At 36.2% G+C, this 27788-nt stretch overlaps 2 protein-coding genes, 1 non-coding gene and 1 pseudogene across 3 annotated transcripts; 1 reads left to right on the forward strand and 3 right to left on the reverse strand.

Moving 5' to 3' along the window:
• The first annotated feature begins 19282 nt into the window (after positions 1-19282).
• Positions 19283-20386, forward strand: LOC120119857 (putative GEM-like protein 8). Its single transcript, XM_039139661.1, has 4 exons — positions 19283-19456; positions 19541-19621; positions 19744-20018; positions 20115-20386. Exons 1-4 carry the CDS (start codon positions 19312-19314, stop codon positions 20310-20312), a joined length of 699 nt encoding a protein of 232 aa, XP_038995592.1. The 5' UTR covers positions 19283-19311; the 3' UTR covers positions 20313-20386.
• Positions 20387-21308: 922 nt separating this feature from the next.
• Positions 21309-23076, reverse strand: LOC120119849 (F-box/LRR-repeat protein 4-like). Its single transcript, XM_039139653.1, has 2 exons — positions 22674-23076; positions 21309-22433 (listed from the first exon to the last, which is right to left on the reverse strand). The coding sequence occupies exons 1-2, from the start codon at positions 23014-23016 to the stop codon at positions 21541-21543; spliced, it is 1236 nt and encodes a 411-aa protein (XP_038995584.1). The 5' UTR covers positions 23017-23076; the 3' UTR covers positions 21309-21540.
• A 1373-nt stretch (positions 23077-24449) lies between these two features.
• Positions 24450-24523, reverse strand: TRNAI-AAU. The gene has a single exon. It is a non-coding gene; the product is annotated as a tRNA-Ile (tRNA).
• Positions 24524-24878: 355 nt separating this feature from the next.
• LOC120119868 lies at positions 24879-25665 on the reverse strand (annotated as a pseudogene).
• Positions 25666-27788: the final 2123 nt, after the last annotated feature.

Consider the following 27788-nt stretch of genomic DNA (forward strand, 5'->3'; position numbering starts at 1 on the left):
AATCCAATTAGGTAACAACGTCGAGCCATGCACATGAGGTTAACATAAAAAATTATCTAATTAATAAATAATATATGAAAAATTATCATGCAATAATGTTACTTATATATTAATATGTAACATACTAATAGGACTTAAATACAAAAAATAAAAACATAACATACCAAACTGTGAGAAAGACTATACATATTAAACTAATGACTAAATCACATTAAACAAAATTTTAATATCTACAATGCAAACAAAATAAAAATTAAGGTGTAAATACGAATATTACCACAATAAACAAATAAACTGAATTAAAACAAAACACTAATATAAAGGACTAACATCGAAAAGATTAGTAGGACTGAAATTAAACATGCAAAAATTAAAGGTAAAACGTCTAAACAAATAGAAACTAAATACATTACCCTTTAGGACTGAAACTAAATGTGGGTAACACATAGAGAGAAAATTAGAAACACGAAAAAAATGATTTAAGGATCAAAACGCATGACACTGAAAATTTGGATGGCCATATAATGAATAACCCATGCGCGAACGGGTGCCACATGCCCTGAAACGTCGTCGTTTCAATACCCTCTGAAGCGAAGCTATATTGGTAAATTGATAAAGGGGTTGAACGAATGTTAACCTAAACCTAAATTATTTTCTATCCCTAACCCAAATCCCATCTTATTTCCCTACTATTCTCATCTCTCTTAGTTAAAGACCGAACCCACCGCCATAAATCGACGTCCTTTGCATCTCCAACCACCACCAACGGTGGTCAAACTCTAATCCAGCCTTAAAACAAAACCTAAGCTCTCCTTCCTCTTCTGACCCAAACCCATAAAGAAAAGAAAATGACACAACCCTCTCTTAAGAGAGCGTCCGACAAGGCCTCGACTCCCTAACTTACGGTGAACGACGATCCTATTTCCGGTGATGGACTCAAACAGCTAAGGTAAATTTAAACTTTATTTATTTCTATTTTTTATCTTGAAACCCCAATACATGATAACCAAGCCAAAAGATTGTCATACAATGACTCAAACAACCCACATCCACTTTACCCAACTTCGACGATGTTGATACCTCGACAGAGGAACCCTATAAGTCTACAAGCTATCTACCTCGACTACTCCTATACCCGAAGGTAAACCCAACCTACCTCACTTTTATTTTGAGTTTCGTATTTACTTTGAAAGCTATTAAAACAAATGAAGAAAGATGCGACAGTAAATGATAATGAGGAAAAAACCTTGCATGAGTAGTATTTACTTTGTACTGCTTTGATTCTTTGAAAAAGAGAGAGCCCTGTTTGTATTAATCTTTGAATGGGAGGAAAAAAACCTTGTTTACACATTTTTTCTATTTTTTCGAGGGTAGCAGAAGATTCCCCTTTACAAACTGTTCCCCCCCGTTTTACACTGTATTTTCCTTTTTGCTTACTAGTCGTTGATCTTCCCCTGTTGGTCTGTTTTTTCTGGCTTATGTTATCTCGTTTTAAATCCTGATCCCCCTTTTCCTGTTGGTGATTTGTACTCCTTTAATTCTTTCTTTTTTGCCTTGAATCATATGTCATTGCTAATGGAGTAAAGGGTGTTGCAGGGTATGGGCACGAGCTGTTGGTGGGTAACATGTATGGTACGTGCATGGGTCTTACTCGGGGTGCAAGAATTGGCAAGACCAACGCATCTCAACCAATTAGCTGCTGGAATCTCTATTGGGGCATGGTATCTGAAGCACGTGGTCAACATGAGAAGCATGGGCTACTACAAACGGGTCCTGGTCGGATCTTGTAACCGTGTTGGATGTAATTGAGTTCTGGTCGGGTCTTGGGCTCGAGTTGGGTCGAGTTGTTTGTAACCTAGTACCCAGTTGGGCTTGTTGTAAAGTCTGCAAAATGCATAAGTAATATTAATAATAATAATAATAATAATTACTATTATAATATAATAGTTATAATAATAATTTTAATAATATAATATAATATTTATAACTCGAACAAAAATGGGTGTCTACTGCTTCCCCTCTTTGCCCATTCTTGTGTTAACAAGAATATGGCAAAGATAGAAAGACAGTGCGTTTTTGTCAAGTTCAATCTTCGTGTTTTGAAACTTGATAAGGGATATGCTCCACTCTTCCTCCATGGTAAGTGAGACTTGATAAATCTTCGAAAACGTGTTCGCTCCCTCCTCTTTTAGGGAATATAAAATTTGAACAATCTTCTAAAAATGGGTTCGCTCCCTATCGCTTCATGGAGAATAGAACTCGTATAATCTTCTGCCTACACGTTCACACTCTCTTGTTTCAAGGAGTAGGAACTCGAACAATCTTCTACCTACGGGTTCGCTCTCTCTTGCTTTAGGGAGTAGAACTCAAACAATCTTCTGCCTTCGAGTTCGCTCTCTCTTGCTTCAGGGAGTAGAACTCGAATAATCTTCTGCCTACGGGTTCGCTCTTTCTTGCTTCAGGGAGTAGAACTCGAACAATCTTATGCCTATGGTTTTGCTCTCTCTTGCTTCAGGGAGTAGAACTCGAACAATCTTCTGCCTACGGGTTTATTCCCTCTTGCTTCAGGGAGTAGAACTCGAACAATCTTCTATCTACGAGTTCGATCTCTTATTTCAGGGAGTAGAAATTGAACAATCTTATGCCTACGGGTTTGCTCTCTCTTGCTTCAGGGAGTAGAACTCGAACAATCTTCTGCCTACGGGTTTACTCCCTCTTGCTTCAGGGAGTAGAACTCGAGCAATCTTCTGCCTATGGGTTCGCTCTCTCTTGCTTCAGGGAGTAGAACTTGAACAATCTTCTGCCTACGGGTTCACTCTCTCTTGCTTCAGGGAGTAGAATTCGAACAATCTTCTGCCTATGGGTTCACTCTCTCTTGCTTCAGGGAGTAGAACTCGAACAATCTTCTGCCTACGAGTTTGCTCCCTCTTCATCCACAGAGTATAACTCGAACAATCTTCTGCCTATGGGTTCGCTCTCACTTGCTTCAGGGAGTAGAACTCGAACAATCTTGTGCCTACGGGTTCGCTCTCTCTTGCTTCAGGGAGTATAATTCGAACAATCTTCTGCCTATGAGTTCACTCTTTCTTGTTTCAGGGAGTAGAACTCGAGCAATCTTCTGCCTATGGGTTTGCTCCCTCTTCATTCAGGGAGTAGAACTCGAATAATCTTTTGCCTACGGGTTCACTCTCTCTTGCTTCAGGGAGTAGAACTCAAACAATCTTCTGCCTATGGGTTCACTTCCTCTTGCTTCAGGGAGTAGAACTCGAACAATCTTCTGCCTACGGGTTTGTTCCCTCTTGCTTCAGGGAGTAGAACTCGAACAATCTTCTTTTTCTTTACTACTTTTCTATGAAGGCTTATAGATGATTTGTTTCACTACTCTTCCATGAAGGCTTAAGTTTGATTTGCTTCAAAGGTCGAACCTGAAAATCAAACATTATCAATCATTAATGTATGTTTGAAAATATTATACTCAAAAATTCAGAATTCGAGAAAATTTCTGAAAATTCATCTCCATCGCAAAAACTTGTATGAGAACCATTGGATACGTGAATCTTCTTTGACTCAATTGTCTTCTAAACATCATTCTTTTCAAGATTTCAAAACTAATTACCCTCATCTTGATGCTTCAATATCTTTAATCTTCAACTATCATTGGGAAACCTGTAGATATTTAGGTCATCATGCAATGGCATGATCCTATTCATGCCTAAAATGTATGCAATTATGCAATTTAATACATTTTCTTCTTCGAAGGAACATCTCCTTTGATCTCGATGGAACTCGGTTTCGTCTTGGGCACAGAACATTTGACTAGTTCACCCCAGTTAACAATCTCAATACCATATCTTTCAGGACCTTGACTCATTTTTTTCTTGAAACCCGCCAGTATCCAGGACCAACCTCTTGATAAACGACAATATCTTAGGGTTATCTTTTAATGGCTGAGATTTTCTATGAATTCCAAGGTTTTAGCTTCCCATAACCATACAAACTTACATGTTAAAACCATTGTCAGCTTTTGAATACTTGCATTTTCCAAAACCTTTTGCATAATAATACAAAATGATCTCATGTACTTCAAGTTAAGCTATATGTTTTAACCTTTCAAAATAAGATGCTTGCAAAAGGTAAATTAACAAGAAAAACATCTCTTCATTTATATAAATGCAAATAATTTTTAGGTAACTACATGGTAAACTTTTAACTGGAAACAGTAAAAGAACAAAAGAGTGGACGTCTTCAAATATCAATAATGCAAATGCTTTTGAACTGGCACGCTGTTAGAAAAATTCAAGTGTAGCTTCTGTCAAAAAGATCTCCAAAATTGTGATGATGCCTAAGAATTTGATGCTCTTTCTGAACTCCTAAATCTCCCATTATTGGATACCCTAAACCAGTATTGAATCTCATGTGCATTCAATTTCTCCCCTGGTTGTTTCCATTGAGACTCATTAATCTTTAGTCTCAACCCTAATCATCAAATGCCATTGTTATTACAATATCAGGAGCTCTTCCAAAATAAATTCAGAACCTCCACTATGCTCGAATTCTGAATTTAAAACAAAACTCAAGTCGCCCTTTATGGGTTTTTAACTTTTAGACCTTCTTTGTATTTTTCTCTTTTTTTTCTTTTTTCTTTTTCTTTTTTCTTTTTTTCTTTTTTCTTTTTTTCTTTTTCTTTTTTTTTCATTTTTTCATTTTTTTCTCTTTTCTTCTTCAAGCAAAATACCTCTTAACTGCGTCAGAATTCACTGGATAGGATAATTCCGATCCGTCTATTTCAGTTAAGACTAGAGCTCACCCAGAAAAGGCTTTCTTGACAACATAATGTCCTTCCCAATTGTGCATCCATTTTCCTCAGTAATCCTTCTAAGCACCAACTCTCATTCATTGAATTCTCGAAGGTGAACTTTTTTATCATGTGCTCATATCATACGTTTATGGTACATCTGATCATGACAAATAGCTTTCAAACTCTTTTATCACTCTAAACTCGAACTCAATTAATCATGAAACTAAATTTTCAAAATAAAAAGACCATCCTAATCATATTGTGTCAGATCAAAACCTATCAAATTTGGATGAAATGACTGCCCTTAATAATACTAGTGATAATTTATATAGAAAAACAATATCATCACCAAAATAAGAGAGATAATAATATGATGAATAATTAACGGTGTAGTTTATGCTAAACTTCATGAAATATGTTGGAATTCTAATTTTAGCCACTTCCGTTTCTTATATTGGACAACATACATACCCACAATTAACTTATGGAATGGACCGAAGTTAGTGCTGCCAGGGAAAAAAAAGCTACTGAACAAGAACGCCTTTAATTCCATTTATGTTTGTTTAAACAATGTTTCTTGAATGCGTATTAAGTGAAAGAGGGAGGAAGGTTTCCATAAAAGAAAGGAAAGAGAGAGGAAGGTGTGGGTTTCTTCATCATCTTTACAAAGGACGTACGTGATGGATCTATAGTTTCCCGATGTTGGATATCGAATTTTTAGTTAATTATCTATTTTATTCATAATACTACATATCTTAAAATTTTATTTGTATTCGCTTTTAAATATATTTTTGAATCTGTAAGTGATTAATACTGTTGATTCAATTTGCAGTAAAAGATATCCTTGGTTTTACTCGCAAAAGGTGTGATTTGAGGGAGCGAAGAGTCCGCCGCATTTCGTTTTGGCCTTTGAGGAAGGCAGTTTCGTCTTATTCAAAAGTAAAATAAAACCACAACTCTTTCTGAGAGATATATAATAATAATGTGTTTGTCCAAATTTCTATGCTTTTTACGCCTTTCTTCCATTCTGTGTAAAAACAAAAGACACTGCCTGCGTATAGATGTTTTAGCTTATTGAGGACTAGAAGTAGCAAAAGTGGGAGAATATACTAATAATTTGTATTATTTTATGTTTGTATTGTGTTCTTCTTTATTATTTTTTTATATTTATAATACGTTCATCTTCACGTTATATAAATTTTATTATTTTCTTTATGTTTATAATATGATAAATGTCTTTTAATCTCATCCTTTTATTTTTTTCCCTTGTCATATTTGTTGGGAAATAAAACGAGAACGAATAATTTCTCTATAATCAAATTAGTGAGAATGCGAAATAAAAGCGGAAAAATAATACCTGAAATTGATAACGGAGTTCAGCCAATTATGCCTACTGTTAGAGTATGCCCAAAGACTAATCATATGATAATTGTAATAATACTTTTATTTACCGATTTTATTGAATAAAGGCATTGCCGCTATTATTTTCAGTTATATATATGCGTTTAACATAAACTGGAAGATAATAAAGTCCATATAATGACATAATTGTTATTATTAAAAGATCCCTAGTCAAGTATTATTATGGGCATGGACAATAATAATACGCTCAAGACTAACATGTTATTGATTGATGACAACGAGTTGTCATTGACATAGAGATGTCAGAATTAATACATGATTATATTGTTAGAGAACAATGTATTGGATTGACCCACCATGAGCATATGTCTTGGATTATTATGTGATAGTCATAACATTGCTCATGGTGATAACTATATGTATGATCCTCAGACTTTAGATCAATACTATCCCAACATATATTGTTGTATGTTTTGATGTAGCTAAACAAGCTCCGTAACTGGTTGCTCTATAAAGACTGTTATTGAATATATCTCAATATATGTAGTGGGTGTGTATGATTTAGATAGGATATGTCCTTCCTACATAATAGGAAATATATCATAGGCCACTTGATTGAGTAAGACTAGAAACGCATGGCCATGCTCGAATAAGTTGATATGAGATATCATAAACTATTCGTTAATTAAAGTCTACTCTAGAAATCAAGAAACAATAGATGGGTTATACAAGTGTGACTATTCCAAGACTTGTGCCTATTCTAGATATAAAGGACATAAGGATATAATACATAAAAGAGTTAATCACCAAGATGATATATCGAATCATATTTTCTTGTAACTTAGGTGACAATGATATATTGCTAGATGTCACTCATTGTATGTAATATTATAATTGTTCTAATAATTACTTCTAATGTTACAAGAACCTACAGGGTCACACCCTAAGATTGAAACGAGCAAAAAATGTACAATTTGTTGTACGTTACTAAAATATATCTAGAGTTAATTAAGTATATATATTTTAATAATCCCGAATATTTAATTTCAATTAATTAAATATAGATTTAATTAATTTGAAATAATAAAATCCCTGATATGATTAGGGTAACTTGGATATAAAAGGATTATTAAATTCTAATTAATTAAATATAGATTTAATTAATTTAAAATAATAAAAACCCTAATATGACTAGGGTAACTTGGATATAAAAGGGTGTGTTAGGTCTAGCAGTCGTTTTGGGGAGAACACACACAAAACCTTCAGCCACTTTCTCTCAAAGCTGTTTTGGGGGGAAAACAAAATTGCTCTCAATCGGGTGAACTGAGTAGAGGCCGAGACGTGATTTCGTGGAGGCTTACAATTCGAACCGATCTACACCACCAGAATTCACTACTTTCCTTGCTATTTTTAAGGAACCCGCTGTAAGTATTCGCATCTCTTCCTCCCGATTTCAGTTTTTCGTACTTGGATCGCTGGTGAGACAATCGAGTTTTGTTTCCGCTGCGCTATGGGGTGCGTCGACGGTCCTAACACCTACGTCTCCGGACTGCTGTAGATATTTTACTAAAGAGAGAAAATTTACAGGTGTTTACAAAACACTCACTACTCACAAGAAAACTCTCTAGTATTGGGAGAAAGAAATGATTTGGGATGATTTTGAAGCTAAATGAGTTAGGGTATTCATAGTTGAAGCTTAAGGACTAATCTTATAAATACCCTATAGTTCAGGGACTAATTGCAATTTCCCTTTTCCATTTTTCAACAAACAAAACTACCAAACTTTGACAAATTAATTAGCCGCCGACTGCTTTGAATTTGTTTCCAGCCGCCCAAGTTGCCAAAGAATTTTGCAGCCACTAAAATTAACTTTCAACAATCTCCCACTTGAAGACTGATTTTAATCTGTCTTCAAACCTCGATAAATGCAGCAACATTTCTGTTCTTGTTATTCTAGCATGCCAACTGAAGTTGAACACAACTTCAGTTTGTTCGTAGTCACCGTCTTTGCTAACATGTCTGCCGGATTTTGAGCTCCACTAATCTTTTCAAGTTTCAAAATCTCATCTTCCAGAAGAGACCAGATAAAATTATATCACAATTGTATGTTCTTCGTCCTGGAATGGAAAGACGGATTCTTTGCTAGATGGATAGCACTTTGACTATCGCAATACAAGACATTGTTTTCTTGTTTCTTGTCTAACTATTCCAAGAAACTTTGGCGCCAGACCATCTCCTTGCTGGCTTCTATAACATCGACATATTTTGCTTATGTTGTGGAGAGAGCAACTACCTTCTGTAGTTGAGAAACCCAACTCACTACAGTACCTCCTAGAGTATAGACATACCTTGTAGTGCTTTTTCTGATGTCAACATTTCTGGCTAAGTCAGTATCTACATAGCCTGTTAGTATCGTATTTCCACCATTGAAACAAAGTGCTTTGTTTGTGGTACCCCGCAGATATCTGAGGATTCATTTGAATGCTTCCCAGTGTACATTGCCCGGATTATTCATGTACCTGCTAACAACTCCCACTGCATGAGCAATATCTAGTCTAGTACAAACCATGGCATACATCAGCCTTCCAATTGCTAAGGCATATGAAACCTTCACCATGTGTGCACGTTCTTCCTCCGTCTTTGGTGACTGTTCTTTGGAGAGTCTAAAATGAACACCTAAAGGTGTATTTACTGGTTTAGCATCTTGCATGTTGAACCTGAAGAGTACTTTGTTGATGTACTCAGCCTGTGATACCATCAAAGTCCCCAAATTTGTGTCTCTTAATCCTCATCTCAAGAATTTGCTTTACAACGCCCAGATCTTTCATTGCAAACTTCTTCGACAATTTTTTGCTTCAAGTTTATAATCTCTAGCATGTCCTGCAATGAGCATGTCATTAACGTATAACAATAAAATAATAAAGCTGTTGTCGAACTTCTTGATGTAGCAACAATGATCTGCTTGGCATCTGGTAAAACCACTGCTACTCATGAAACTATCGAACTTCTTGTAGCACTATCTAGGAGCTTGTTTTAAATCATACAATCTCTTCTTCAACCTGCATACCAGGTTTTTCTTACTTGCCTCTATGAAGTCTTATGGCTGCCTCATATAGATTTCTTCTTCCAACATGAAGGAAAGTTGTCTTTACATCTAACTGCTCAAGATGTAGATTCTTTGCAACTACAATTTTCAACATCAGTCTGATTGTAGACAGCTTCACAACTGGAGAGAAAATTTCATTATAGTCAATATCTTATTTTTACTGAAAGCCTTTGACAACCAATCTTGCTTTGTAGCGTTTGCTCCCATCGTGCTCTTCTTTGATCCTTTAAATCCACTTGTTATGGAGCGTTTTCTTGCCTGGTGGTAATTCAGCTAATTCCCACGTATGATTTGACATAAGCGAGTCCATCTCATCTTTCATGGAATAATCCCACTTGACTGAATCCTCCACCTACATTGCTTCATCATAGCACTCTGGTTCACCATTGTCAGTCAGCAACAAGTAGTGCAAAGCAGACGAATAATGTTGGGTTGGTTTAGGAATTCTGGAGGAGCGTCTTAGTTCCGGTGTGCCTAGTTCTTCTTGAACTGCTTCTGGTCTGATCTGAACATCATTTCTAGAAATCTCCTCAAACTCAGCAAATTCCTTTGTTTCAGCTTTGGTATTGGAGCTACTTGATTCTATGGTTGACCTGTCTTTGTACATCACATTCTCATTGAAAATGACATATCTGTTTCTGATGATCTTTAGATTTACGTAGTCCCAAAATTGGTAATCGAACTCATCACCACCATAACCAACAAAGACACATTTGTTGGACTTGGCATCATGTTTACTTCTTTCAGCAGAATTTATGTGTACATAAGAAATACAACCAAACACTCTTAAGTGTGAAAGGTTTATTTCTTTCTTGCTCCAAACTTCCTCTGGTATTATACCATTCAAGGGAAATGAGGGCCCACAGTTGATCAGGTAAGCTGCAATGTTGATAGCTTCATCCCATAGGAATTTGGGCAATCCGACATGTATCCTCATGCTTCTTGCACTTTCATTCAGAGTTTTGTTCATGCGCTCTGCTACGCCATTCTGTTGCGGTGTCATGGGAACTGTTGTCTCCATATTGATCCCATTGTTTGTGCAAAAATCTCTGAATCTATTGTTTCTGTACTCTCCTCCATTGTCAGACCTCAATCGCTTGACTTTCAAACCGGTCTCATATTCCACCATGGCCTTCCATTTTCTGAAGGTATCAAAGACTTCTGATTTCTTCTTCAGAAAATAAACTCACACCTTCCTTGTAGAATCATCGATGAAGGTGACATAATATAGTGAGCCCGCAAGAGATGGAACTGGAGATGGTCCCCATACATCAGTTGAACCAACTCTAACTTTTCATCCTTGGGTGTCTTGCCAATCTTTGTAAAATTGACTTTCTTTTGTTTTCCAAAGATGCAACCTCACATCATCCGACATCTACATTCTTTAGATCCGACATCTTCCCTTTTGACAAAAGTGTCTTCATCCCTTTCTCGCTCATATGGCTAAGTCTCTGGTGCCATAGGTTTGATTTTCCATCAGCATCTGCTACTGCAATGATATTCTCTAAATTTGAGGTTACATAGAGAGTACCAGTCTTCTTACCACGAGAAATGACGAGTGCTCCTTTGGTAATCTTCCATTCGCAGCCTGAAAAGGTTGTACTATATCCTTCTCCATCAAACTGTCCTACAGAAATCAAATTTCTTTTGAGGCCAAGAATATGTCTCACTCCTTTCAGCTTCCAGGTGGTCTGGTTTGGCAACTTTAATTGGATGTCTCCTTTTCCGACGATCTTCAAGGTTTCATCATCAGCTAGATGAACCTTTCCAAAATCACCACTGACATAGTTCTCTATGATTTCTTGGCATGGGGTGGAGTGGAAAGATGCCCCTGAATCAAAGATCCATGATTCAATCGGATTGTTAACGCTTAGAATCATGGCATTAATTGTCTCATATGCCATGTTGGCAAATTCATGTGCGCCTGTATCTTTTTTCGGTGCTCAACAATCTCTTTTAAAGTGACCCTTCTTGCCACAATTATAATAGTTAAAATATTTCTTTCATGTTCTTGAATTTCCCCTTTGGATTTCGATCTTCCACGATTTGAATTTCTTTCTGAAGTTCTCCCTCTAGACTCCGTGTGCAAGGCTGAGGAGGTTGATGCTTCACTCGATTCTCTCCGTCGAATTTCTTCATTCAATACCAGATCCCAAACATCGTCAAATTTTAATTTGTTGTTTCCCGACGAACTGCTGACTGCTGTAACAGTAGCATTCCAACTGTCTAGTAGAGATGATAAGAGAATTAAAGCTCAAACTTTATCATCGAATTCAATTTCCATGAAACTTAACTGGGTTGTGATTGTGTTTAGTTCATTTAGGTGTTGAGCCACTGATGCCCCTTCCGCCATCCGCAAATTGAATAATTGCCTCATCAAATGAACTTTGTTTGAGGCTGATGGCTTCTCATACATACTGGAGAGAGCTGCCATAAAACCCGCCATGGTCTTTTCCTTTGCTATGTTGAAAGCAACATTGCGGGATAACGTCAGTCGGATAACTCCGAGGGCTTGTCTGTCGAGAAGAGCCTAGTCTTCATTTTTAATGCCTTCTGGTTGCTTTCCTGACAGAGGTTGATATAGATTTTTCTGGTACAGAAAATCTTTAATCTGCATCTTCCAAAAGCCAAAGTCCGCACCATCGAATTTCTCAATTTTCATTTTCCCTTCGTCTACAGCCATCGCTCCCACTTGAATCTGACTTTGTTTGGATTGTTTCTGACAATTTCCGTGAACCACCGTGTATTAGATCACCTCTATCAATAAATTCGTATCGTCGACAGAATTTTTACTATTCACAAAATTCACTATTCATGTAAATAGTAACCTCGTAAAAAACTGACAAAATTAACCAACAAAAGCTTTGATGCCAGTTGTTGGGAAATAAAACGAGAACGAGTAATTTCCCTATAACCAGATTAGTGAGAATGCGAAATAAAAGTGGAAAAATAATACCCGAAATTGATAACGGAATTCAGCCAATTATGTCTACGTCTCCGGACTGCTGCAGATCTTTTACTAAAGAGATAAAATTTATAGGTGTTTACAAAACACTCACTACTCACAAGAAAACTCTCTAGTATTGAGAGAAAGAAATGATTTGGGATTATTTTGAAGCTAAATGGGTTAGGGTATTTATAGTTGAAGCTTAAGGACTAATCTTATAAATACCCTATAGTCCAATTACTAATTGCAATTTTCCCTTTACCATTTTTCAATGAAAAAACCTACCAAACTTTGACAAATTAATTAGCCATCGGCTACTTTGAATTTGTTTCCAGCCGCCCAAGTTGCCAAAGACCCATGTTTCCAGCCGCCCAAGTTGCCAAAGAATTTTGCAGCCACTAAAATTGACTTTCAACAATATTTACATCATTTGTATTTAAAATTATCAAATCAAATTTAAATATATCATTCAAACAATTATAGCTTCTTAGTTTGATCATTATCAATCTCATCACTAATAAAATCTATTGTATAATGGTCATATCAACTCACTTCACTTATTTACAAATAATAATCATGATCTTAAACCTGACACCAAAACTAAGAGTTAATATATGAATTTCTCTCTCTTTCTCTTACGATCTTCATCACCTTTAACTCACAGGTCTTCTAAAAATCATCAACTATAACTCTTCCACTTCTCTTAGGTTTTTGTCTCTTGTATATGCTTTTATGGGGAAGTTTGTCTGGGTTGAATACTTGGTTTTTATCTCTTGCATATGCTTTTATAGGGAAGTTTGTCTGGTTTGAATACTTGAGTTATAAATTATGAATTAAGAGGAAAACAATGAAATAATATGTGGGAGTGCGTGCCAGAGATTAAGGCAAGAGTGGAGGGTTTTATATTAAAAAATTGGGTCAATGGTTATGAACAGGACAAGACCAACAAGAACTAATGTATTAGAAAACAAACCTAAGTTGTAATTAAGGACACAAAGACATGTTAGAAAAATAGAAGATAAGCATATAATTGAACCATTACAACCTAAAGGTTGTCTTAATATAGGACAAGGCCAACTAGAATTTAATATATGTTTATTAAATTATATATTAAAATATTCGGATTTACTGGACACGACAGCTACAAGCTTCCAAGGTGTTTTACAGGTAAAGCTCCTATTAATCGAAACCTCTTGAAGCACAAACTCTGTCAGCCATGAGTCTCTGTTGCTTGTGGTCTCAACATGCTTGAATTTGGGTTTAGTTTTTCTGTTAAATTTTTGGGTTGGCCCGTTGATGTTGGGTGTTTGGGTTCAACTTCAAAATGGCTTAAAATTCTTAACAATGTGATTCTTGGTTTGGGTCTGCATTTGACCCTCAATGCATGTGCAATAGCAGTCATTGTAACATGAGGTCCGAGGTTTTTTTCGTAGCTAAAAGTGGCATCAAGATAGTGAATGATGTTTAGGATGCCAATCCTGTCAGCACCAAAGCTGCAATTGACATGTTGAAAATGAGTTTCTATTATCGTAGACATGTTGGAACTTAGCCCACTTGAGATAGAGTATCATGAGGAGATATTAGATTACTTTCTCGATGCTCATATTGATGTAATGAGCGTTGCTGGGAAGAGGTTTCATTCAGCAGCTGATAATATGTAAGTTATCGAAGAAGATGAAGATTGTACATGCAAGTTATTCAGAAAATCTTGAACTGCTTGAATATGAACGATGCTGTCTTGGTGAAGGGTAGCCGCCGCATGCAAATGGAGAAAGTTGTCGTTTCACATGTGGCAATGCCAACTGATGAGGATCTAAACTCCGAAACAATATTTGTTGAGGCATTCGACTTAGCATACCTCTGCCATGTGATTTACCTCTGGACAACAAAAATGTTGTAATTCTTCCAAACCTTCTTCGCGTGTCATATTTTCACTGTTATTTCTCCGCTTATTGAGTGTTTAAATCTCTGGAATTTCTTGAAGATTCTCGAATTCTATATCTTCTGTTATAATATGGGAACAATGATTATTGACAAACAATAAACACGATCGAAAAGGAAAAACAAAGAACACCAGGATTTACGTGAAAAACCCTAAAAGAAAAAACCACTGGCAGAGAAGAAGAATTTTACTAATATGAATGAAGAAAATGCAAGAGGATTTTGGTGGGAAAAAAAATTTGATATCTAACCCTGACCCTTAGTATCTATTTATAGTGATAGATACTTGATTACAATGGAAAACTAAATAAATTAGAAATATACTTTAATAAAGTTTTCTACTTTTAATCAAAATGGATTTCCTACTTTCTCAATATTTATATATTAATTAATTTGTGTCACTTTGAATTCGAGTCAAACTCTAACAAATCTCCACGTTGACACGAATTCTGAAAGCGCAAAGGTTTCGAGACAAAGCACTCAAATTCGATATGATACCCAAATTCAACAAACACAATTCTTCACTTCAACGAACAAGTTCTCTACCTCTTCCACAACACCCCTCAAAGGGGTAATCTTCAGTAATGGACACCGACCGAATCCAAGCTTTTTCTATGCTTGGATTTAGTCTTCGCATCGACATGGTTATCATAAGTGCCAACTTTGCTCACAAATGTTTCACCACGATCCCGGTCATCAATGATAGTTATATCTTCAAATTCATTATGTTCACAAAATTGAATTATTTTCTGGTTCACATAACCATTCTGACCACAGTTATTTTGTTTAACAACATTATTTGACACGGTGGATGAAACACCAATTGCATTATCTAAAACTGTTGAACCATGTAGAACATAAAACTTGGTAGTATTTTTTTGTCCTTTCAATACAACAAGAGAGTCGTTGCAAATTTTCATAGCTCCACCTTCAGTGGAGAATTTGTACCCTTTTGAATCTTGAGTACCTAATGAAATTAGATTTCTACTCAAATCAGGAACATGTCTCACATTAGCAAGTGTTCGAACAATCCAATCGAACATCTTAATCTTGATTGTGCCAATACATGCGACTTTACAAGATATATTATTTTGCAAAAATACATCACCTATAAATAAAGTTTCATACATCGCAAATTAATCATGATTAGGACTCATATGAAAACTACTACCAGAGTTAAGTATCCACTCATCACTTGTTATAAAGTTGTCGTCAGCTGCAACTAGGAGTTCTCTGTCATCGTACTCCTATACTATACTGACCTCACCAGATTTCCAGAGTTCTACTCTCCAGCTTCTTTTTTGATTTTATTTGCAACTTGTAACACTCCGATTTAACATAACCTTTCTTTTTACAATAGTGACAAGGTTTACCTTAGTTGGAAGATATATTCCCTTTCTTTTACTACTAGAAAAATGATTGTCTTTTCTTCCACAGTCATAGCTAGTCGGTCCATGCACCATAAGACCCTCTGCTTGGGGCTCAGAACTAGAAACAAGATGCTTCATCTTGTCTAACGAGTACATGCCATTGTACACCTCTTCAAGAATGAGAATTTCACGACTGTACAATATTAAGTCTCTGAAAGGTGAGTAGGAAGAAGGTAGGGAACATAGGAGGATCAGTCATAAGTCTTCTTGATCATATTTCACTTCTAAAGTCTATAGATCATAGACAATTTATTTGAATACGGTCAGATTCTCTTCAAAAGAAGAACCTTCCGCCAACTTAAATGAATAAAGGCGCTGCTTTAGGTACAACTTGCTGGTCAATGATTTATGCATGCAAAGTTGATCCAATTTCGCCCACAAAGATGCATCTATTTTTTCTTTCAACATATCATGCAAAATTTGATTTGATAAATGTAAACGAATCTGAGAAAGAACTTTACGATCCTTATGTTTTTCCTCATTCGTCCATTGTGTTTCCGTCTTCTCATCAAATCCTTCTATTGCATCATCGAGATTTAACTGTGCAAGAACATCCCAAATCGTTATCTGCCATAGCGAGAACCTGGTGTTTCGATCCAACAACGGAATATCATACTTCATTGTTGTCATAATCTTGAACTCGATGCTTTGGTACCAATTTGTTATAATATCGGAACGATGATTATTGGCAAACAAATAAACACGATCGAAAAGGAAAAACAAAGAACACTATAATTTATGGAAAACCCAAACGGGAAAAACCAATGGAAGAGGAAAATAATTTTACTAATATGAAAGAAACATATACAAGAGGATTTTGGTGAAAGAAAACTTGATATCTAACTCTGACCCTTAGTATCTATTTATAGGGATAAATACTTAATTACAAAGGAAAACTAAATAAAGTAGAAATCTACTTTAATAAAGTTTTCAACTTTTAATCAAACTAGGTTTCCTACTTTCTCAATATTTATATATTAATTAATTTGTGTCACTTTGAATTTGAATCAAACTCTAACATATTCCAATCAATTATCGTGCCTTGATATGATACGAGCTATAATCCCTTTGATATTATCATTGACAAATCCATATGATTTACCGGTTAAATCTACTATCTCATAGTCAGATCTATCTACTCTTTAAACCTATTACCTTAGGACTAACTCCAACACTAAACACTTATATATAGGTTAAATGCAAGACCGGAAAAAAAAAGCCTCTCTCTCAGTCTCTCTATCACATTTCTTTAGCTCTTCTTTTTTCCTTCCATCAATCCCTGTCTGCGATACTTCATCCAAAACATGAATGAACCGTCAAAAACTATCATAATCCTATTTCTCCCTTATAAAAATACAAACCCTTTCAGACAAAGCACATCTAATAGGTATTTTCCAAAGACTGAACTACTTTGTGTTTTGCCGGCGCTCCCGAAAGCCGGACGATCCAACTGTTGTCATATAAACAACTTGGTTGGATTCATTGAAGATTCAGCATATGGCCTCGTATGGTATATTTTTCTTAAAGTTGACAAAACCGACCTCGATTCTTCCATTGTTGTGTTTCTTTAATGCAAGTAAAATAGACTTAAATTTTGCAGATTTGGGGCAATGGAAAGTAGGTGAGGCAATCTTAATCTGCATGGGCCTACTGCCCATTCATTTCTGTTGAAAGTATTAAAATGGTTTTTCAAGTTTGGTAACCAACTTTGGAAAAATGGTTTTCAAAGTTTGGTAAATGTTTCTTTGAAAAATAGTTTTTCAAAGTTTGGTAGATGTTTGTTGAAAAATGATAATGGGATAATCACAATTAATCCCTAGGTTTTAGGGTATTTACAAGATTAAGTCCTTAAGTTTCAACTATAAATACCCTAGCTCATTTAGCTTCAAAACCATCCCAAAAATCATTTCTTTCTCCCAATACTAGAGAGCTTTCTTTGTGAGTAGTGAGTGTTTTGTAAACACCTGTAAATTTTCTCTCTTAGTAAAAGATCTGCAGCAGTCCAGAGACGTAAGCACAATTGGCTGAACTCCGTTATCAATTTCGGGTATTATTTTTCCGCTTTTATTTTGCATTCTCACTAATCTGGTTATAGGAAAATTACTTGTACTTGGTTTATTTCCCAACAATTTCCACCTCACCATTACGATTTGAAGATTACAAATGGATTGGTAAGAAGGCATTGTGGTCCAGATAAACACATGGATAGTTGCTTGGTTAGGTTTTGCCTCTTTTGTTTTGACCAATCAAGCTTGTTTACTTGCTTTTGAAAAGACGTTTCTTCTTCCTATGGCATGGATCACTTCGTCACTCATCACATTTGCAAGTTTCTCAAGTTTTGCTATCCTCTCAAGCACAAAGGAAAACTATTGTTACTATAATCATAAAGATAACGATGATTAAAATAAATAAAATTGAAAACAAAAATATGAGATTTACACGAAACTTTAAAAGAAAAAAAAATCACAGAAGATAAAATTTCATTATAATATTGAAAATACAAGAGTTTATGACTATAAAGCATCACAGCACTTCATTCTACAATAACATTAACCTTATTACCTATTTATAAAATTAATTAATTGGTTAGAAAGAAATATAATATTTTAAAGAGTTGTTTTAGTATGAATACTTACTTTCAATAAAAATTTAACATAAGTATAGTCTTATACAGATTGAATGTGTAACAAAGGTTAGAGACTGCCATCCTTGCACCTTCATAGAGATCATTGATGGATTTTGACTTAATAGTTTTCAGATCGGATCAAAACGGAAACCGAGTTACCAACTCTAAGATTGACGGAGATTAAATGAATAAATTATGGTAAATATAGATTGTTAAAAAATTAATTCAAATTCAAACCTGAATTAAGCTTTAATTTTTTATATGAAGGATGGAAATGAAAAAAAAAGATGAAAATTTTATTAAACCAACTATTATGATTTACAACCATTTTATTACTTAAAATCTTAATCATTTGATTAATAAATTTTTCTAATTTTTGTGCTTCCCACTTTGTGAAGCAAGTCAAAGAACCCAAACATGAAATAACCCATAATTTGTATCCCGTGTCTTCATGGTATGAGATACGAAAACTTGGTCCTCAGAAACGAATCCCCCCCCCCATTGAAAAGGGCAATGGGGGCATGATAGTTGATCTCACATTGTCTATGTATGACATGTCTAACTTTATGATACTTTATCTCACATGGTCAATGTATGACATTTCTAACAAGTTGAAGCATCAGTGTCTCATCATGAACTCACTCCATTTATCATGTGCGGGGATCTAAATAATGGTTGCGGTCGCGTTTTTAATTGCGTTGTGTTTAGCGTTATTGTGGTAATTACGAGTATCACAGTTATAAAATAATGGTTTCAGACAATATTTTAACGCTATATAAAAGCCGCTATTTAAATCTCTGATCTCTAGGTCTGCAGTTTGTTCGGTTGGGGCCTCCATTTGGTTGGGAAATGCATGTTCCCTTTATCTCAGCAGTAAGCATCAGAAAGGTACAATGCCCTGTCAGAAAGTTCCAATACTACGTCCTCTTGTAGAAAAAAATACCAATCCATGATGTCCGCCTGTCTCTTTCCTCACTATCTTTTTCTTAAAGGAACCAAATCTTGTCAAAATTGATAAAGTTGGAGATTCAACTACCCCGTTTACATCCCTCTTTAAATACCATTTGCCTAACCATTTCATTCAACATCTCCCAAGTATACATGATTCAGTTTCGTTCAATGAAAATGAAGAATCAGTTACTCGATCAAGTTATCAGAGTTCCGATGAAATCAACCGTGTATCGAGTCGAGAGAACCCCGAGACGCTACTTGCCTGATGCCACGGGGTCTGCAACGTTTAGAACAAGTAAGTTTTGGTTTTAACTTTTCATGGAAACAGTTCATAATGAAGATGATTTCGGTACTAATTGGCGAAGTTTTGGAATTGCAGGCAAAGGGAATTTTTTACTGAGAAGGATGAACAAGTTAGGGAAGAAAGCTGATAGTTTTGCACACGGAATCCGAGAACATGGTAATGAACGTTATAAACATACGAGAAAACTCGAAAAAGAATTAAAAATATTAGTATCGAACATTCATCTCGAAAAAGAATTAAACATATTCGTATCTCACATTCACGTTTCGGAATCGCAGTGAGATTGGGGCCAAAGATCAGTGAAACAGTGAAGGGAAAATTGAGTTTGGGGGCAAGAATTGTTCAAGGAGGAGGGGTGGAGAAAGTTTTCAAACAATTGTTTAGTCTTGGAGAAGGAGAGAAGCTAGTTAAGGCTTGCCAATGCTATTTGTCAACAACATCAGGTCCCATAGCTGGCCTGCTTTTCATTTCCTCAGCAAAGGTGGCCTTTTGCAGCGATAGATCCATCAAATTATCTTCTCCAAATGGAGAATTTCTCAGAGTACATTACACGGTACAAATATCGATCTTCATTGTTTTGCAGTTTGCACCCTCGGTAATTTCCAGTGATGGCGTCATCTCATTGCTGTTAGTGTGAATACTGATGCAGGTTTTGATCCCTCTTGAGAAAATACATGGAGTGAATGAGAGTGAAAACGTGAAGAAACCATGGCAGAAGTACATGGAAATCGTGACGGTCGACGGTTTCGACTTCCGGTTCATGGGGTTCTTGAATTACCAGAAAGCTTTCAAGTATCTTCAGCAAGCAATCTCCCGGGGACTAGAAGATGTAGAAGTCACTTTATAGGCGGTTTGTAGCTACGAATGTTTATGCTCGGTTTTCATCATGCTGTTATTGTTCATGAACGGAGGAAGTCATAAGAAATGTAAAAAGTTTCTGTTGATTCAAATATATGCTCCTCAATTCTTCAATCATGTTTACATATAACTAATCACGACCAGATTTAATATATTTTCGATTATCACATTTTTTGTCAAACTATAACATAATTACTAAAATACTATTTTATTCAAATTAATAACACAAAATCAAAAAATAATTTAATTGAATGTCATTATCTAATACCATATATGTCGATTTTCATATATATCTTTTTTTATTAAAACCTAATTTATACATAGATATGTACAAAGAGTTTTTTTCATAATTATCTTGAATTGGAACGACATGAATTCTCCTTAAACACAATAGTTTGAAGAGTTATAACATAAATTGTTTGATATATAAGAACCCTCACAATACGAACATGTTAAATTGGTACAGAATTTCAATCTTATTTTATATTGATTAAGAGTATCTAACTCGATGTGAGAAAAAATACATTACAAAGAAATTCTTATACGTAAAACAATTTTTTATTAGTATATGTTTAAAGATTCTCAATCTTTTAACAACAAATGATCGTACATTTCTGCATACACGGTGCTCGAACTCAAGACCTCAAGAGATTGTTATACATGGTGCTCAAATTCGAATTCAAGACTTTAAGGGATAACAACAATCCCATCATTGAAATCGCTTGGTTCGAGGCTGTATAACCTACCTATTTTATATTCGAGCGATGGTATTCATGTGCGGGTTGTCAAACTCTACTTAATGGAATAGATTTTTTATTAAACAATCCACCACTCCATTCATACTCTATACCAATATGAATTGAACATGCCAAATTCTAGAATTCTTAAAAATGCTACACAACTTTATTGTCAAGGCCGGAGACAACTCAATAGAGATGTAAGAACACAACTCAATAGAGATGTAAGAACACAAATCAATGGAGATGTAAGAACAAATTACATCATTCCACTAAGTCATGGAAAGAGTAATATACATGCAAAACACACAATAATAAACAACAAACATTACTCCAACCAAGCTCCATGCATGACATGTACAAGACGCGGGAAGAAATTGCTAAAAGCCCTCACCTGCTACGGCACTCTAATAGGCTTTGAAACCTGGTCAAGTACTTGCAACTGTGGGACAGTTAAGTGCTTCAAATTGTCCGAATCTTTTAAAGTAGGATATCAGGCTCGCTTAAACTGCCAGTGAAGTTTATTTTACAAAACTCGGGAAAAATTAATCCGGCTTCATCGCAAGCCACCTTAGTTACATGAGGGCAAGACCTCACATCAAGGTATTCCAAAGAACTGCATCGACTCAAAAGCATAACTATTCCCGACACTGTAATCTTTGGACAGTTACTGACTTTCAAAACCTTCAAGCCAAACTCAATTTCCCCATGTCCTCGACTTTCAAAAGCAGCATCTGTAACCTCCTCACAGCATCCGATATCAAGCGCCACTAAGTTCTTGCATTGTGTAAGAATACATCTCAATGAAGAATCAGAAATGTTTAAGCACCAATCCATCCTCAAATTCTTCAAACTATTTTTACATGCAGCCGCCAATGACTTTATAGACTCATCAGACACACCCCGGCAACCACCGATTATAAGAGTTTCAAGATTTTTGCAGAATTTAGATAGGCAGACTATGGACTCATCTCCAACTTTATAACAGTCCAACAACTTCAGCGTCTTCAGAGACGATGAACAAACCCCGGCAACCTTGGAAACCCCAATATCCCCAACATTGCTGCACTTATTAATGTCTAAATACCTAATTTGTTGGCAGCCATCAACAAGATCTGCTAGTCCAGAGTCAGTAACGTTGGTACATCCCTGCAGGCCCAACTCCATTAGATTCTTACAATTCCTGGAAAGAGCTAATAGCAATCCATCAGTGACAAATCTGCAGCCAGCAAGATGCAGGCTTCTCAGGTCATGGCAGCCTTCAGCAACAGCTGACAATCCCTTGTCTGTTAACTTTCGGCAATCTGATGCATCCAAAGACTGTAGGGAAGGAAGACCGCTACCAATCAAAGCCAATCCTTTATCAGTAATAGCTGTTATACACAGAAGACCCCAACAAAATTGCCACATTTTAGAATATAAAAGTACCAAAGCAATTGAAATTCATAAATCCAAACACTTGAAATAGAGAAACAACCATCAAAACAGAGATTATCAAGCACTACTATCAGTTAAAAAACGAAACCCCAAACGCCATCGAAGTGTTAAATTGAATATGAAAAAGAGAACTTTCCCATAAGAAGGAAAACCCATCAAAGTATACGCCTTTTTACCTTTGCAATTTTGCAACTTGAGCACCTTCAAGCACTTGAAACCTTCGGCGAGAACGGCAAGATCAGAGTCGGTAACTCCAGGATAAAAAGACCTGGAAACGGACTGAGAGAGGTCCAACTCCAGCACACGTGTGAACCTGGCAGCCATGCGGTTGAGCATGTGCGATCCCGCGCGTGCAGAGAGCTTCGTCCTTTCGGTACTCTGCAGATGCAACCATTTCTTGCAGACCAGACCGAATACTTCCTTGTCCTTGTCGCTTTCGAGCCGCGCCAGAATCGATCTCAGCTCGTCGTCCGTCAATGTGTCGTTTATGCAAACGGGAGAGACGACTGCATCAGCCATTGATTAAGGCGGAGGGTTGAGATTAGGGTTTCTCAATTAAAACACCTAATCTCAAAATTATCTTTAAATATAAAATACAGTGGAAATGAAACTAGAGAAGAGGGAATATATATAATATATAAGATATGCCGAGAGAGGGGAGATGTAGGAGAAACGCAAAGGTTACGATGCTGGAATTACGCAGATGCCCTTGATTCCGGTAGGATGATGCCATAATGGTGTATTTTGAGAGGGGCTTACTGGACATTTGATACGAAAAGTTAAAATTGTCGGTTAAGGTGTCCCCTTCTCCTTTTCGAATGATTTGATGATTAGTTGTTTCGAAATTCGAATAATGCAAAACACAAGAGATTAGGATATGTTAATGATGTTTAGTGGCAATTTAAGATTTTAAAAAAATTGAAAAAGCATATAGAATTATCTATTTGGCCTGATGATAATTCTAGTTTTTAAATTTATTTTTTAAGAAAATTTAAAAAGTTTCACATTTTTTATATAAAAAAAAAAACTATATAGAAAGAAGATCGAAAAAGAAACTAAGAGGTTTAGTCAAATTATTCTCCATCTTATTGCTTTCACAATGTGCATAAATAAACTTCAGATACTATTCTCTATGAATCAATTCAATTTAATGTAAGATCATAGGAGAAATATTATTCGTTATCATGCCTTGTACGAGTAGATTCAAAACGTCTTTACTATCAATATTCAAAGTTGTTTCCAAGTATGTATAAACATCTCAAAGCTCATAGTAACTTATAGCTCTCAAAAAACCTATAATCAATCTTCCATTAGAGTCATGCGGAACACCACCACATGCTACTAGTGCCGTCAGAATTTAACTTGCAGCGTTCAGGAGAGGGCGGTTGGCAGCCTATTAATCTTTTAGTACTCCCATGCCGCATAGAATGACACGTTGCTTGCTTCCAGCTGCATGCACCTCCCACACTGCAAAAACATTTGCTACTTCTATGAATTCCAAGTCAAATATACTCCGATTGCATGGTCCGAAACACCAAATAATCGATCTAAATATCGAGTCCCAGTTCTCACAATACATTGAGAATTTCGGCTGTGTGATGTTCACCCCAATCCACTCGGTCATGTTCAAATCAGAGAATTCTTCTACATGTTCCGATTTCATATGGCTTTTCTTTAAGCAGATTGGACAACCATACATATTTGTAAAATATGTGAAATGAACTCGACAGCTACCATAGCAGACGTGGTTGGAGAGAGTAGAAATAGAGACAAACCCTTTCCACGTTCGTCGCTAATCTATCACGATAAATAATAAAACAAGATGAAAAAAAAAATTTCAAAGTAAATAAGAATAGGACTTGCGTGCGATCTAATATGCGTGGGAGTGGCCTTTAAAAACAGCTAAAATAAGCAAACGACGCCGTGTATGCAGGAAACAAAATTATACAAAATGGCCCATGCAGGTTTCGAACCTGCGACCTTCGCGTTATTAGCACGACGCTCTAACCAACTGAGCTAATAGGCCGTTGACGTCATCACAAAAACGTTTACTAATAATTCATTAAGTTTATTCGAACCGGTCGAGGACAGTTACTTTAGTTTGAATTCATTATGATATATATGATTACAGAATTAAAATTTAAAAAATTGGAAATGGATAAACGGTTAAAATTATATTTATGTTGTTTAATGAGTAGAGCACATGAATAGAGGCATATGTTAATTAGCCACGTGAAGATTTTGCTTTCATTCATGGGTGAAAAAGATGATGCGAAAATGTCCATTTTCGATAATATACAAATGCCAACTCTAGTTAGTAGCTGCTAAGCTTTTCAATTATAAAAGTTTAAACCAAATCCCTACTCTGAAGTCATAAATCCTCATTTTACAAATGGGACACCAGAAGGTACTCAGCGTCCGTACTCCTCATAGTCCGAACGGAAGAACCGCTTTAAGAAATATTCTTCATATGGTATTCTTTCTGCAAAGAATTTCCAAACAAAAATTGCAAAAGCAATTGTTGATATGGGATTACAGAGCATTATTTGAGTGGCAACTGACGAAATGAGGAAACCAGAGTACCTAGGTGACGGACGAATCTATAGACACCGTGAGTAACCAACCGATGATGCTCCTCGTGGTGAACCTTGATAAGATGCATGAAGGCTCGGCCAGCAGTTATTATAGCTGATTTCCGTATAATTTCCCCAATGACCACCAATGCAAGGCCTGTGTTGCTTATCCACCAGTGTTCTTTCAATCCGGGAAATAAAACACCTTCAACAACGTACTCCAGCAAGGAAATGATCATCACAAGAAGATAATTTTTGCAGATTAGAAGTGACTTGAGAGTCACATTTGATCTCCCGTGAATGGCGACGGCTAGAATGTATTCCGAACTATGAAAGAAGGCAATAGCCAAGAACATCTGAGATAACTGTCTGCAAGATGTATAACTTACAATTTCTATCATTTTGTTAGATGAAAACAAGTCAATTTGTGTCCCTGAACTCAACTACTCAAGTTTCTGAGTTGTCCGATCTCGGTGAAAACTCTGATGTAGTGTTCTAGAGTTTAGCTTGGACCTATAAAAGATATAGAGCTGGGCATGAGCAGCACCGGAAGTTGAGTCATAACATATTCCAAGAGATGGTTTAAGAACGGCATATCTCCAGCTAAAGTAAAGACGAAAGGCAAAAAGTTCAAGGCAAAATTGTTCTTTAGCGGCGTTTTGAGAGTAAAAGCCGCTAAATTTAAACATATAGCGTCGTTTACATTCTAAATGCCACAAAATGGTAACTTTAGCGGTGTTTCTTTACAAATGTCGCAATAGGGTTCATCTATAATGGCGTTTTACCCACAAACATTGCAAAAAAGTAGTACTTTAGCGTCGTTTTTAAACAAACGCCGCAATAAGTCCATCTATAGTTGCGTTTTTCAATAAACGCCGTAACAGATTAGTATTTTAGCGGCGTTTATATACAAATGCCGCACAGATTAGTACTTTAGCGTTATTTTTATATAAACGCCGCAATAGGTCCATCTATAGTGGCGGTTTTTCAATAAACACCGCAACAGATTAGTACTTTAGTGGCGTTTTTTCAATAAACGCCACAACATATTAGTAATTTAGCGGCATTTGCAAACGCCGCAATTTATATGTACTTTAGTGGCGTTTGTATTTCCAAGTGTCGCAAGTTTACAATTTCTATGTCCAAGCGAAATCCCCTTTTATCCTTCTGTTTCTTTGGAGAAGATCATGAACAATACCAATCCCCCCAAATCCGTGTTTTTAACCAAAGCCCAACGCGAACAGTTAGCCCTGCAGCGCCTCAAAGAACAGCACGCCCTGCAGAAGCGCCGCCTGGAAGAGCTCCACCGTTCCAACAATGCCTCCGATTCCCCTTATTCTAAACCCTCCGCCGACTCCTGCGACCGCCGCGACCGCGATTGCAACCGACAACGGAAGAGAGATCGCGAGTCCGAGCAGAGGAACCATGAGCGTGAAAGAAAGCGCGAGCGAGATGAAGAAACCAATGCTCGAGAGCGGGTGCAGTTGGACAAGTTAGCCAGGAGGGAAAGGGAAAAGGAATTAGATGCGATTAAGGAGCTGTACCTCAGGTCGAAGAAGCCTAAAAAGAGGGTTATTAAACCCAGCGAGAAATTTAGGTTTTCTTTTGATTGGGAAAACACGGAAGATACTTCGAGAGACATGAATCCCTTGTACCAGAACCCTCTCGAGGCACAAATTTTGTTTGGGCGTGGGTTTAGGGCCGGAATGGATAGGAGGGAACATAAGAAGCTCGCAGCCAAGAATGAGAATGAGATAAGAGAAGAGATTAGGAAAAAGATGGTGTTGAAGAGAAACCAGAGGAAGCTGCGACTCGGAGATTAAAAGAAGCAGCGACTAACACCTATGATACATTCGATATGAGAGTCGACAAGCATTGGTCTGAAAAGAAGATTGAAGACAGAATAGGATCCTATTCCTGCAGGCAGATCAAGTTTCGGGGCAGGCGTACTACTAAAAAATTCTGTGAGTAATGGGTTATTTTTTTTTTGTAGCTACTTCAATACTTTAACTGCATCCTTGAAGTGCAAGATCTGGTCTTGTTTGATAGTCACAGAACTTTTCCTCATTTAAAGAAGCTAAATGTTTGCACCTTGTGATTTCTTGCTCCAAATGTTATATCAACGGATAATAAAATAATGAGATTAGGGTTTGAAATTGCTTCAGTGAAGTTGCTTGAATAATGATGTAAGAACGTAGAAGCTTATTACATTTCTAGCATTTTATTGAAAGTGAGAGTCCGAAGATGATTATCAGATCTATTTGGTATAGATGACAGTGAGAGTCCCGAAGATAGCAACTAAAATAAAGTAGGCGAGTGTAAAAATATTGTATGTGAGGGTTCCTAATGCTTTTTCCCTTCTAAATGCATTGAGTGATCTCATGATGCTTCCATCCGAGAGGCTTATGGATAGATCCACAAGGAAAGAGTATAGTTATGGAATTATTAAAATGTTATCTTAATTTACATAAGCAATATATATATATATATATATATATATATATATATATATATATATATATATATATATATATATATATTCTTTTATATCTCATTCCTCTGTCACTTCTTTATTTCTGTTAATCTCATATTCCCTTTGAAATTTAATGTTGAAGGAATGTCCCAAGTTCAGTGTCCCCCTGATCATCAGGGTTCTTAACAATTTTGTAGCCGATGAATTCAACCCAAATTCAGTTTCACAAGCAGTTTTTGAAGCAC

The sequence above is a fragment of the Hibiscus syriacus genome, unplaced genomic scaffold (genome assembly GCF_006381635.1).
Source record: "Hibiscus syriacus cultivar Baekdansim isolate YM2019G1 unplaced genomic scaffold, ASM638163v2 tig00001095_pilon, whole genome shotgun sequence".
NCBI classification, from domain to species: domain Eukaryota; kingdom Viridiplantae; phylum Streptophyta; class Magnoliopsida; order Malvales; family Malvaceae; genus Hibiscus; species Hibiscus syriacus.

Coding starts and splice junctions, on each gene's coding strand:
- LOC120119857 (XM_039139661.1), top strand. CDS start 19,312: ATGATTCAGTTTCGTTCAATGAAAATGAAGAATCAGTTACTCGATCAA. Junction 19,622..19,743: donor ACACGGAATCCGAGAACATG/GTAATGAACGTT, acceptor TCGGAATCGCAG/TGAGATTGGGGCCAAAGATC. Junction 20,019..20,114: donor TTCTCAGAGTACATTACACG/GTACAAATATCG, acceptor ATACTGATGCAG/GTTTTGATCCCTCTTGAGAA.
- LOC120119849 (XM_039139653.1), bottom strand. CDS start 23,016: ATGGCTGATGCAGTCGTCTCTCCCGTTTGCATAAACGACACATTGACG. Junction 22,434..22,673: donor CAAGTTGCAAAATTGCAAAG/GTAAAAAGGCGT, acceptor TGTGTATAACAG/CTATTACTGATAAAGGATTG.